The 13,987-nt window shown below is 39.8% G+C and overlaps 1 protein-coding gene across 2 annotated transcripts in view; it reads right to left on the minus strand.

Annotated features, from left to right (window-relative positions):
* LOC120798683 (NACHT, LRR and PYD domains-containing protein 12-like) overlaps positions 1–13,987 on the minus strand; it is a 35,828-nt gene that overhangs the window by 3,262 nt on the left and 18,579 nt on the right. Inside the window, exons 9-18 of one of the 2 annotated variants that reach the window (XM_040143186.1) lie at positions 12,058–12,231; positions 11,142–11,315; positions 9,201–9,374; positions 7,656–7,829; positions 5,917–5,957; positions 4,804–4,866; positions 4,112–4,191; positions 2,932–2,987; positions 2,147–2,299; positions 1,797–2,011 (exon numbers count right to left, since the gene is read on the minus strand). In XM_040143186.1, coding sequence (XP_039999120.1) covers positions 1,797–2,011; positions 2,147–2,299; positions 2,932–2,987; positions 4,112–4,191; positions 4,804–4,866; positions 5,917–5,957; positions 7,656–7,829; positions 9,201–9,374; positions 11,142–11,315; positions 12,058–12,231 — 1,304 coding nt within the window. Of the gene's footprint in view, positions 1–1,796; positions 2,012–2,146; positions 2,300–2,931; positions 2,988–4,111; positions 4,192–4,803; positions 4,867–5,916; positions 5,958–7,655; positions 7,830–9,200; positions 9,375–11,141; positions 11,316–12,057; positions 12,232–13,987 lie in introns of those variants that run through there. The other variant, XM_040143183.1, reaches the window with a different exon arrangement.

The raw sequence follows: 13,987 nt of genomic DNA on the forward strand, positions 1-13,987 counted from the left end.
AAGGGGAAAGACTCTTCTGTTTGCCCTTTTACCAGCCCAACTCTAAACCTGGACAAATGCTGTGAAATGGACTGATTCTGTGAACAGCTAAAGAGATCGTATTTAAGTATGCTAATTACTTTGCTGTGCACTTGTAAGGTACACCCTATTGCATTAAAATGCAATTTCTTTCTACCATTAAATGAATTTACTCTCTATACAGTGTGCCACAGTACAAACGTACACAACTTCTGTCCAAAATGCTATGAAACTGCAGTGTTTATTCATGGTCGCAGAGGATTCCAGTGCCTCTTCTCTAGTGGTCAGGTCTAAAAAAAATCCATTTGTATACAAGATATTGTAGAACAGTCTTATATTTCTTATATTTATATATATATATTATGGGACAGCTGTAAAACGCAAATAAAAGCAAGTCCAAATCTCTCCCGATCTCCCAGTAATGCATACCTGCCGGGATGCTGCGAGTGCACAGGAAGGTTAGAAGAGAAAACGTCGGTATGAGTGAGTACCAACAGGTATTAATGTAATAAACACAGTGTTTCTCGTAGGCCCGCATAGTAGAAACTACATACATATGTAAGATAACAATATTGTCCTCAGGGGTCATTTCGGCTTGCAGTCATTCGTAGTCACGGTTAACCCATGAAATACCTCAGCAAAAAAAGTAAAAAGTTCAGGGAAACAAAATCGACTGATATCTGCGGCACTGTAGACTGTCAGCTATAGGCCTAAAAATAATAGGGACCATATGATTTTAAATTATATTGGTTTTAAACCCCAAAACACCATATGTTCCCTCTTTACTTTCACTAATACTGCAGCCCTATTTATACTGTCATTAGTGTGAGATTATTAGTAAAATCAGCTTAATATTCTTAATCGAATTTAATACATAATGAACTTAGCACATTTATTACAATTTACTGTGATATATCCAGCCTGTATTTGGCTATTACTCGTAATCCCCTTCTCTGTCCGAAGACCTGCACTGTTACATTTTAGACTAAGATAAGGAGAAAGTGATGCAGAGACAAAGGATGATGACACAGACAGCAGGGAATTAAATTTGCATTTAACGTGCATATGCATTTCCAACAGTTCAGAAGCTGCCCTGGACGGCAGGAAATTGGAAAGACTTTCTCTCCTCAAGCCCCACGGCCGCTGCTGGATCTCCGTTAAAAAATGTGTCCAGGCTATGGCCCTCATGTTCCAACATTACCCAGCTATGGCAGAACATCCACAAATGGTTATTAGTCAATATCAAATGTGTATTCTTCTTAGTGAAAACAATAAGAATGATAAATATCAAATCCTTTTATCAATATATTGGAAAAATGGGTTTGTTCCCTCACAATTTTATCAGACAGAAAACTTTCAGCACAGTAGACCCACATGCTCCTAGGCAATTTCATTTCATCGCTTTGTTAATTATATAGCTCCTCACAGTTCCACACTGATGTTCCTTACTGTAACAGTAATACTGTATAGCTGATAACTTAATTTACTGTATAGAAATAAAACTGTCAAAACATCTGAGCTCCACGGAGCCATGTATTCGTTGCCAGGCCAATGGGTGCCCACAGTAACCAAGTGTGCCCCAGTGAGCTCCGATAAACCTTATCATGCTTGAGGTCTTAATGGGCACCGCGACAGGAACCGGACGTACGTCACAGTGTGGCTGTTGGGACAGATGTTTGCTGAGGCCGTGGCTGTGACGAACTCCGCAGCCTACAGGGGACACTGACAGAACCATAGAGTTTCATCATTTCTCAAACAAAGCACATTCATTTGCCTACCATCCCTTGTTTCACAGTGTGGGAGGTGGAGTTGACAGACAGCATCCTCAGGACACTGGATATTGAACAGCGGCCCTGCAGCCAACTTGCCAGCTGACTGGAGGAGGCTCTCATCCCACTGGACAGTCCTGTAGAGCAGCTCCGCCTCCTGGGCCATAACAAACACCAGTCCAGTCGAAGTACACTGAAACCCACCTGGACCAGGACACCTGAACCTGTAGGACACAGAAGGCTGAATGACCACCACGAACCAGTTAAACCCTGAGATGAAAATGTTTTAACTTGGCCTAAAAACAACTGGAGTTCCTACCTAGTTTTGAAATCAAGTCTGAGTCAAAACTAGAACACACATATCAAAGCGCACCGCGCAGTAAGTGATGATGATGATGAGAGCAAGAAAGGCCCAACCTTCCAAGCACCACTTCATCTTTATCAGAGCTCCCATTGAGAAATGATCTGCAGGGGTTCTGGCCTCTGCACGGGACTGGCAGCTGCTGGCATACCTGGAGAGGCAGGTAAAGTTCCTCCAGTACATTACTTTCGTCATCCTGAGATCCAACCTCGTTCTCTGGTCTGAATTCAGCGGACAAATTATGTTACTGGACCTGACAGGCCCCTTGGGAAGATTGTTTGGATGATGCCTTTGAAAGGCTGGTCAGTGTCTTTATTACTATAATCAAACTATGATCAATGTGCAAATACAAAGTCCAAACCATCAAAAGACGCGACAGAGCTGTTAAAGCTGACTGACAGCGGATCCCATCTGGGATCCAGCTGTGCTGTCGTCATCAGAGACTGACGGCGCTTCAGATGACGGTTCAGAGTAAAGGACTCATTTCTGTAAAAAAGTGTTTTCCTCTATTCCTCTCTCCTCGGGTCTTTTTCTACATCTCTCCTCCCGTCTTCAGTGGGACGGACTACGGCGCAAGGAAAACACGCAGGTGAGGGAAACGTTGGGGTCTTAACAGTAACACATTGGGCACTGAAAGGAGAGAGGGGGACGGGAGCCGAACATGAGACCACCAAAACAGCAGAGAGCAAATCAGGAGGTTGCTGTGGCTCAAAAGAGGAAAGCTGTGGGGGAAGAAGGAGGTACTTTGCCGAAAACAGTGTTAAGCTATTTTATTATGATTACCTGTATGAGACTTGTGCAGATTCAATTTGCAGTACAGGCGTGAAGCTTGATGGTGGCTGGGATTCAGAAAGGAAAGACGTCAGTTGTTTTACTAGAAATAACCAACTTGTGTTCAGTGAAGCAAACAAATATTCTAACGCAGTCCATACTTAAATGAAACACAATGTACAGATCAGAGAGAAAATGAGGTCTGAGTGGACTGATGGTGTGACACAAGTATAAGGTGCCATGGGAATTATTTACAAATTACATCTGAGTGGTTTGAAGCACAGCAGGTTCTGCAGTCTGCGGAGGGGTTATAACATGACAGCAGAAAAAATGCAACAGACGTGAACTTCCGCGTCTGAGAAGGTACAAAAGACGAAGTTTAATAATTTATGAAAGTATAAAAGTCATAGAAATGGCTATGGCAAGGTATTTGGTGCCACATAGCGTAAAGGTGAATAGCAATAGCTAGAAATGTGTTTGTTGAGGTCACAAACGTGTCACAAACTGGCTCGGCAGTATGAAGACATCCACAAATCAAGTGGATACTTTCCAAAGCACAAAGAGGGATTTGCATACCGAAAAATACCATAACTTTGGAAGAAATACCACTGCAGTCATATTAAAAACAAGCTCACTACAGTTTATAACAGATATTTTGACAGCAGCCGTGTTGTCAGACGTTCGAACTGGTCAAACTAAAGACGCATGACCAAAATTGGCTGACCAGCTAGAAATCCACCCGTTCGTCCGAAAGCCATATCGCTGATCGTTCAGGTGATTGATAAGGCATCGTGACCTCAAACTGGACATCAAACAACAACCGATCTCACCGACATTTGTCCAGATTCTAGAATTACTCGCGACGACAAATTAAGGGCAAAACCTGGGCTGAATCTGTACAGTGTCTGCCTGTCTTAAAGAAATTACATGGAGTTTTTTTTTAATTGCCAAATTTTTCAGAAAATTCTCCTCTCACACACAATGCAAAAATCTACACAATAGATGTTTCAGTTTTGTGATCCACAGAGGCACTTGACGCATTTCTCTTTCTCCACCCGTACAAAGTGTTGAAGAAGTACCCAGCTAGAGGGGACATTTGTTGAATTCCTTGAATATTTGTTTTCCATTGCCTGCGGCGTTTTGAGCCCTTAAATCTGTCTGGAATATCGGGATACAAGGGTTTTTCTCTCACCTCCATCAGCTCTGTGTCGTCCTCAGACACACCCAGCTTTGTGTCTGCTGTGTTCGGGTCCAGTTCAACATCAGAGCCACCTAATGGGAGGAGAAGACACACAGCGGATATCAGAAACCAGCATTTTGCTGTTACTCTCTTCATCAGATCTACGACTGGGATGAAGTCAGACAATGAGCAGGGTCCAAAAGCAGCAGCTCAAAGCCACCTGTCACCCCTTTCCTCTCAGATGCACCTGGTTTTCTATTGGCTGCGTAACAACCTGAGCGGACGTGTCCAAATATCTGCTACTGAGTCAACTTACTCTATAGTGCGGACATGCTAGCTGCTTGTAGCTGCCTTTGTTACGTGAAAATCGCAGACTGCAGCCATGTTTTTTTTAAATATACGCTCTGGTACACAGCAGAGCTGTACTGTAGAAAGTCAAACCTGGAGAGAATGATTATGAGCTTTCCTCCATGTCAGCAGTTCATTTGTTTAGGTATCAGGGTCTTGTTCTGGCATCAGCTGCATTGGCACAACAACGCAGTCGGGCTTATTTAATACTTTTGGATCACAGATCTGCAGCGATACTTTGGCCTAAAGTCTGTTTTTCTCTGATAACAACACACACATTCCCCTTGAAAACACAGGCAAATATTAAAAAAGCACAATCATCTTCATCGAAGTGATCTGTCAACATTTTCTGTTACCTTTGTTTGACGATGATGGATTCTCTGAGCACAAATCTCTTTCGGCAGCACGCTGCACACTCACTGAGAATATTTAGAGAGCATGAAGATCGTTTGATTAAAATTCATGTACTGTTTTTTGTTTAAAAACTGTTTTATAGAAAACATGAAAAAATATCAACTTCATTCTTGTATGCGACTTTCTTACAAATTGGGCTGAGTGTTTTTTTCTGAATGAAGTCACTGATCCTCCAGGTATGCCCCCCCGCTTCCATAAAGACCCAACCGGTCTCTGGCAAATTTCATACGTTTATTTTAGACAGACATTCATTATGAACACTGATTGTTAAATTTACTCAATCGTAGTGAGCAAAATGATCAGCATGAATATCTTTACATTAGCAAACCACAGGGTCTGAAAGCAAATTTAAAGCTTTTTGAGACCTCAACAAAGAACATATCTGACCATGCCGCTGGTCTGAAGTGCATTTCGAGTGAGTCTGCACCTGTACGATCTTCTTTTGACAGACCCTCTGGAAGATCAGAGCGTATGCAGAGTCAACCAAAGAGGAATAACATCATCAATCATGGAGTCCTTGAAGAAACCAGTGAATCATGGCAAGTCACAGAAGCTAAAGTCAAGCCACTGCTTGTTGACAAATTACAAAATTTTATCCCATATCAGTGGAAACTGAAAATGCGCATTCGCAGGGGAAAATTTATGAAGAGCAGGACAACAGGTCACGGTCAATTGTGATGAAGTTGCTCAGATCGAGGGATAAAGAAGTGAATTCGACAGAGAGTATAAACTTAAGGGCAGCAGGATTTTCATTCACCAGGATTTTACAGACAATGTGAGACAAAAACAAACGGAGCTGCGATCTGAACTTAAGGAAGCACATGATGAGGGACAGACTGCAGATCTCCATTATGATCAAGTCATTGTTCACAAATCGCTTTCTTCGTGAATAATTAGATTTTACCTCATGCTTATATTGTTACGACAGCTGCCTCGGTTGTTTTTTTCTTTTGCTCAGTCTGCCCTTCTGTCCCCGTCTCCAGACACTTCACATTTTCCAGTCAGATTTTACTGATGACAGGTTGATGAATGGGAGACACTGTTTCAGTACTCACATGTTTTGTCTGTGGAAGCTTTAATCTGCCTGGTGTCGACCCTGTAGGGACAAGCAGAACCACAAGTGTTACAAAGTGAGTGGAAAATAATCATATTTGGTTTGAGTTAGCTCTATTAAGGCCTAACAGCGATAATACCAGGTCAGTCTCACCCAGCTGAATTTTAACCGATCCTGTATTAATAAACCTAATTAGTAGGTTAGTCAGTGGACTTTGGGATCAACCCGAGCTTTACAGTCTCACTTTTAAGCAGGGTACCACAGTATCATCATGGTAACCAGCCCAGAATCAGGTTGGGTTTAAAGGTCAAATCAAAATGTATAAACAACCTGCCTCTCAACCAATCAGATCTCCAGAAAACTAAAGGCATCACTTCTACAGCAAGACTTTTTGGAAGTTCAGGATTTGATCATTCTTGTCCTGATATTCCAGCTGCTGCACGTCCTTTTTTTATTTTATCCGCCGCTATACAAGGAGTCATCAAACCCTCTATTATCTCTCTCGTTTTCCTATACTTTATTTTTTCAGAATTATTGCAGATCTTGTGTCAGTGTTTTAATACATCCAGTAAAATGGTTTCTCCTTCCTTTGTGTCGGCCTCTGTCTTTCGGCCATTCGCTGTTGTTTATGTTTCTGTTGTCCCTTCTCCTTCTTTAGATCAGCCAGCTCATGTTTTCTTTCATTCCTAAAGTCTCTTAAATCCCCTCGAAATTCTTTGTGATTTCTCTCAACATTTTGTTGATGTAGGATTCCTCCATGGTTGTTTGTCTCTTTACTTCAAATGCTCTCGTTTTTGCTTTTGTCTTCGTCTCTGTGACTGCACCGGAACCAAGATTCAATCCTCTTCTGAATTAACGCGGACTAAGGTCTCACTCATCATATGGGGCTCCGAAAGTTGTGTTAACAGTTTTAGGTCACAACCGGAAGCTAAACCCTCTGTTATCTAAAGTCAAAATTAACCTTAACATCATCCTCTCACTCTTGTGTATCAGCAGTCTGTACAATCTGAGCTCCACGCTTTCACAGGTGATAATGACTGTTGGGAATCCTACCACATTTTTACTAAATTCACAGTATTTATGAATTGAGTAAATATTTAGCTGCAGTCTGTGCCTCATCATGTCATTTTTTCCATTCACTCACATAATGGTTACTTAGCTATCTGTTAAAAAAAAGTTTATCTGATGAAATGGTTCTGTGCTGTAAGAACTTCCTCTTCAGACCAAATTTTCTCTTCATTACTTCTAAACTTAATGTGAATGCAGTACTTTGTCCGCATTGGGATCCTGTCTGAATGGTGACAGTGGGATGACGGTGATGCGATGCCTTGAATTGATCCTGCATTAGAGCAGGTTAGCCGTGAGGCATAGATTATCGTGTTGATCAGCCCATGTTACCATGATGATCTACCACGCCACAAAGTGAGCCAGTGTCTGTTAGACTGAAAAGTCGGAGTTAGGCCCAAACTTAGCTGACTGACATTCATCTGGCTTCATGAGACAGATTGTTGGTATTCCTGATTACCGCTATCTGATTGGGCCACTGTTCTCTCACTCTCTCTCTGTCTTCCATCCAATCCTGAAGCCTGTCAGGATTCTCCTCTCGCAGGTTCACTGATGAAAGCAGCTACTGCGAAGGGTGGAGGTTTACAGGAAATACTGGATCTTTGCTTTGATACTAACTGTGTTTAGTACAATACTGCGGAAAGCAGCACGGACTGACTCTATCCCTCGACTGACCTCAGAGTCTCCAGTCTACAGTCTGGACTCGCCAGAGAACCGCACAGCAGCTTCACTCCTGAATCCTGCAGGTTGTTGTCTCTCAGATCCAGTTCTCTCAGGTGGGACGGGTTGGACTTCAGAGCTGAGGCCAGAGAAGAACAGCTGATCTCTGACAAACTGCAGCCACTCAATCTGAATAATGAATAAAACATGTAGATAAAAATCATTTATCATCCAATCAGATATGTCCCTAATCAACAAGCTTTTCTCTGAAATTACTAGAGTGACTCTGTCATTCTGTCAAACTTTAAATATCCAGTCTTGATCCAGCAAAAAAATGCCTTGCTTGGTCCTGGTCTCTATCCTGCAGATCAGCTCAGGAAATTCTAAACCAAAAACATACTGAATTGAACAGAAACGATTTTCATTCCCACATTACAGATGGATGATAATAACAACAATAATAACATTTATTAGTTGGTGACTTTCAAAACACCAAAGGACAACTTACAATACAAGATTTGTAGTTAATGGACTGAAACTTATGGAAAACCACCAGCGTGGTCCCTTAAACTTTCCTCCTTAACACATTTAACAAGTAAACTTCAAATATTAAAAAAATAGAAAAAAAATTTTTTTGCTTGTGTTAAAGATCCAAAATATACGCACACAATTTTAGCAGACACACATTAGTCCTGACACTTCACTGAAATTAAGTGAAAAAAATCTATATTTTTTTTCTGAGTGTATGAGATCTGAAGGTTTGATTTAAGTGAACTGACATTAGTCATGATAACTCACTGAAATGACCTGAAACTGAAGGAATATTTCTCAGTCTTAGAAAAGATAAGAAAACTGGAAATATGTAACAACGACAATTTAAAATGTAATTAGTTGATTGAAGATATATGGATTAAAGTTATGTGTGAAGATAAATCAGGTTCAGTTGTGGATTAAAGATATAAGATCTACAACAACAACAGACAGTCAGTGAACTGACCTCAGAGTTATCTCACAGTAACAGACCAATGACTGTATATAAAGATGGACGACCTGACAGCTCCCGAAAAATGAAGTCAAAACATCTCGATCGCCCCCTGGTGGCTGGCTGCAATACAGGTAATAAACCCCGCCCCCTCCATGTTAGAAGATGGGACATGGGCCAAACTAAAAAAAAATCGAAGTACAAGTAAAATTAATTTTTCCCAAAGATGGTTTCTGTCATTTAAGGTTGAGTTGATCACACTGATGTATGTTCAAGTGTTTTCTTTCTGATAAGTTTGGTTATGATTAGATATTTGATATTATTAAAAGGGGATGTGACGGCATGATTGACAGCTGCGCTTGTGCTCGCGTTTGAGTCAGGCGGGCGTACGGGCGGGACCTTGACACCACAGCTCGACCCACCGATCACTGCTGCACAGACTCTGGCTCCAAATGACGTCAAGATGGCAGCGCCCGTATCCAGGATATTTTGGCTTCATTTTCGTACAATGGGACGAAGTGGAGACGCATCGTCCGTCTTTATAAACAGTCACTGTAACAGACAGTCAGTGGACTGACCTCAGAATCTCCAGTCTACAGTCTGGACTCTCCAGAAAACCACACAGAAGCTTCAATCCTGAATCCTGCAGGTTGTTTCCACTCAGCCCCAGTTCTCTCAGGTGGGACGGGTTGGACTTCAGAGCTGAGGCCAGAGAAGAACAGCTGATCCCTGACAACCTGCAGCCACTCAATCTGAATAATGAATAAAACATGACTTTGTCATTCTGTAATTGTGGATCATCATCATGTCAGCCTTCTACACACATCATCCAAATGTGACCACAACATTCATACATCTATTCGTGTCAACACAGAATAATAACGAGCTGCTGACCTCAGTCTAGTCTGTAAATGTACAATCAATATCAAAAATACGGAAGCCCTAAGAGGCAGGTGAAAAAAATAATTCTGGTGATCCATTTTCTAAGTATGGTCTGAATGTTTTTTTTTCTCTCCTGTGCTTATGATTTAACAAAAGGTGGAAAAAAAAAAGTTAGAGTAAAATTTTACCAGGATAATTTTTTCTGTTCCTTTTTTGGTCACCTGTGAAAACGGGTGGAAAAAAAAAAAAAAGTTTTGGCAGGTGAAATTTTTTTCATTTTTTTCGTCAAGTATTTGTTGTTGTAGTAAAATACTTAAGTGAAAGCAACTATGACAACTCTGAATGATGCTGTCTTTTTTCACAGGGGGCATACTGAGACCTACACACTATCGGGGAGAAAATTCAAACCTGATCGGCTTTTAATCTTCATCAGTAAAACATCCCACTCAGAAGGGGTGACATGTCCCCGTTACCATGGCCACGTTCTAGTAAACTAACATTAGCCATGCAGTCGAGCCATTTGTTAGCCGTGAATGATACGTTTTCACCCGCTAGCTAGCAGGCTAACGGCTATCGTAGGTATAGCTAATGGTAACGGCAGATTAGAGCTGATTGAACTACATTTCTAGCCAAAAGAAAGACAGTAATGATACATAACTTACTAACACTCAATAAATGTACCTTGTGTTTAGAGTGCAGGGTCAAACAATTAAAAATTACCTGGGATTAAACATGAATGCTTTTAGCTCTATCTAGACTGGGGTAGTGGTGGACTTCAGCCTCTTGTGGATGAAATGAGTTTTACAACGACAATCACTTAAAAAAAAAAATGAAAAAAAAATTCACCTGCCAAAACTTTTTTTTTCCATTTGCTTTCTTTCATGATGAAAAATAAGGAACTTCAGAAAGATTATCGTGGAAAAACCTTTTTAAACCTGTTCTTAAATTATAAACACATGAGAGAAAAGAATTTAGATCAGACCTAGAAAATGGATCACCAGAATTTTTCTTTGCTCAGGGCTTCCATACAAATAAGATAGGTTGGACTAAAAACCTAATACAATAATTTTATTGATTACTGAAATGGATCAAACTTTAAATATCCAGTCCTGATCCAGTAAAAACATCTTGCTTGGTCCTGGTCTCAATCCTGCAGATCAGCTCAGGAAATCCAAAACTAAATACACATTAAACTGAACAGAAACTATTTTAATCCCAAATTACAGATGGATTTAAACCTTCAACTCTGTGAAAAAAAGGACAATGGGTAGGGACAATTTTCTCGCTTGTGTTAAATATCAAAACACACGCACACAATTTTATCAAACACACATTAGTCCTGACAGTTCACTGAAATGAACTGAAAAAAAAGGAAAACATTTTTTCTTCAGCGAGTGAATTTCAATTTATTTGTACAAATATTACTTCTGAGGATGCTTCATATATTATTTGTGATAAAAACTTATTTTAGTTAACACAACTTACTGAATTTTTTTACAGTTTATTTGAAAAAATTAGTCCCTCCCCCTGACTGTAATGAGTGATGTGTGGTTCTACAAGTTATCGTAAGGTAAATCCGGTTCAGCTGTGGATTAAAAATAAAATCTACAACAGCAACAGACAGTCAGTGAACTGACCTCAGAGTCTCCAGTCTACAGTCTGGACTTGCCAGAAAAACACACAGCAGCTTCACTCCTGAATCCTGCAGGTTGTTGTCTCTCAGATCCAGTTCTCTCAGGTGGGACGGGTTGGACTTCAGAGCTGAGGCCAGAGAAGAACAGCTGATCTCTGACAACCTGCAGCCACTCAATCTGAATAATGAATAAAATCTAACTTTAGAAGATGAAGTTCATGATAGAATGAAAACTTAATACAATAATTTTATTAATTACGGAAATGGATCAAACTTAATATATCCAGTACTGATCCAGTAAAAATGTCGTGCTTGGTCCTGGTCTCTATCCTGCAGATCAGCTCAGGAAAATTCTAAACTAAAAACATACTGAATTGAAGAGAAACTATTTTAATCCTAAATTTCAGATGGATCTAATGGTATGCTTTGAAAAATGGTCAGAAAAATGTCAAATAAATACAACTGGATAATAACAACAATAATAACATTTATTAGTTGACGACTTTCAAAACACCAAAGGACAACTTACAATACAAGATTTGTAGTTAATGGACTGAAACTTATGAAAAACCAACAGCATGGTCCCTTAAACCTTTCCTCCTTAACACATTCAACAAGTAAATTCAACTCTATGAAAAAAAGAGAACAATTTTTACACTTGTGTCAGACATCAAAACACACACACAAAATTTTAGTGAACTGACATTAGTCATGATAACTCACTGAAATGACCTGAAACTGAAGGAATATTTCTCAGTCTTAGAAAAGATAAGAAAACTGGAAATATGTAACAACGACAGTTTAAAATTTAATTAATTAATTCAAAATGAATGGACTAGTTATATGTGAAGATAAATCAGGTTCAGTTGTGGATTAAAGATATAAGATCTACAACAGCAACAGACAGTCAGTGAACTGACCTCAGAGTCTCCAGTCTACAGTCTGGACTCGCCAGAGAACCACACAGCAGCTTCACTCCTGAATCCTGCAGGTTGTTTCCACTCAGCCCCAGTTCTCTCAGGTGGGACGGGTTGGACTTCAGAGCTGAGACCAGAGAAGAACAGCTGATCTCTGACAACCTGCAGCCACTCAATCTGAATAATGAATAAAACATGTAGATAAAATTAATTTATCGTCCAATCAGATATGTCCCTAATCAACGAGCTTTTCTCTAAAATTACTGTCATTCTGTTATTGTGGATGATCATAATTTTAGTCTTCTACATCATCCAAATGTCACCATAACATTCATACATCTATTCATGTCAATGCAGATTAAAAACATGCTGCTGACCTCAGTTGAGTCTGTAAATATAGAATCAATATCAAATCAGATATGATAGATTAAAAACATACTACAATAATTTCATTGTCTTGGTCTCTATCCTGCAGAACAGCTCAGGAAATCCGAAACTAAACACACATTAAACTGAAACTATTTTAATCCCAAATTACAGATGGATTTGATTGAATGCTTTGGAAAATGGTCAGAATGGTTAAATAAATGCAATATGTCAATCTGAAGGCTGCATCTTCACAGAGCTCCCGCTCCTATCCTACTATTATCGACTTAAAGTGGGTTTTCCAGACTGATGTTACGTTCACGCCACTACAACATGGCAACAAAATCCGGCGGACAGTCACAGAGAGAAATATAGCTCCAAGCGGCAGTTTGTGGGTTCTAACCTTTGCGCGCTCAACAGGAGGAAGCAGCTCAATCGCCCAAAACTAAAGCTACAAGCAACATCGAGTGGGTTTCAGGCTTCACAAAGCTGAGCACACTGAAGTCACTTCAGCTAGTTTGATTCTGTTTAAAGAAGGAGTGAGACCAATCACACGCTTGTTTCATCATCACAGTTTATGCAGAGAAAAAAAAATTATAAATTCAACAAAGTGTCCATGTAGTAAATAACATCTTATCTTGTCTACCATATATTGAATGCATTGGGGAGCTCACTGATGAAAAAAATCTACTTCAGTGCTGTTTATTAACATTTTCCTCCAAAAAGAATTAGCAAAAGTAAATACATAGACTGGAGTTAATGAAAGGCTTATCAAAGCTACAATTGATCTAGGTTGTGTGTTATGTTGGATTTATTGTTATTTTCCACAAGTGTATAACTTAAGTGTTAAGCATATTGGTGTGTACGTTCAGGACGCAGTGCCGGATGTCCCCACTGAATTTAATCAGGATTGATCTAAGGCAACTTGAGTTATGGCCAAGTTTTTTGATTGATGGCGGCCATGTTTTTTGACCAATCTTGCTCATTTATGACAGAATCGTGTATCTGACTGCCACAAGACCGTATACCAAATTTGGTGTTAATAGAGCCGGAATCCAAAAAGCCTATGTCATATTACTGTTTCTCACATTATGTAAATTAGCAAAAAAAACATCAACATGATTTTGGACTGATCTTGCCCATTTATAAAAGAAGTGTGTATCTCAGTCACGCAAGGCTGTATACCAAATCTGGTGTTGATAGAGTTGAAATCCAAAAAAAGTTTAATGTTCTTTTACTATGTTTTACATTATGTAAATTAGCTAAAAATCCATCATGGTGACCTTTATTGTCCAAGAGGCTTTTTGTAGGGTATACTGAGTTGTACATGTGAGTCAAAAATTGTTACTGGTTTCACATTATGCAAACTAACACAAAAAAAAAAAATCTATCGGCTGACTTTTATGGTCCGAGAGGCTCTTTAAGCTATGGTTGTGGCCGTGTTTCAAGTGCAAGAACGTGATAACTCTACAAAATTAGTATGCAAAAGACTGCCAGGTGATTCGTTCTACACACGGTAGTTTCGTATTTCCATTCCCTCTTGACACTTGCAGGATATTTAAAAACA

This window comes from Xiphias gladius, chromosome 14 (genome assembly GCF_016859285.1).
Source record: "Xiphias gladius isolate SHS-SW01 ecotype Sanya breed wild chromosome 14, ASM1685928v1, whole genome shotgun sequence".
In the NCBI taxonomy this organism is placed as follows: domain Eukaryota; kingdom Metazoa; phylum Chordata; class Actinopteri; order Istiophoriformes; family Xiphiidae; genus Xiphias; species Xiphias gladius.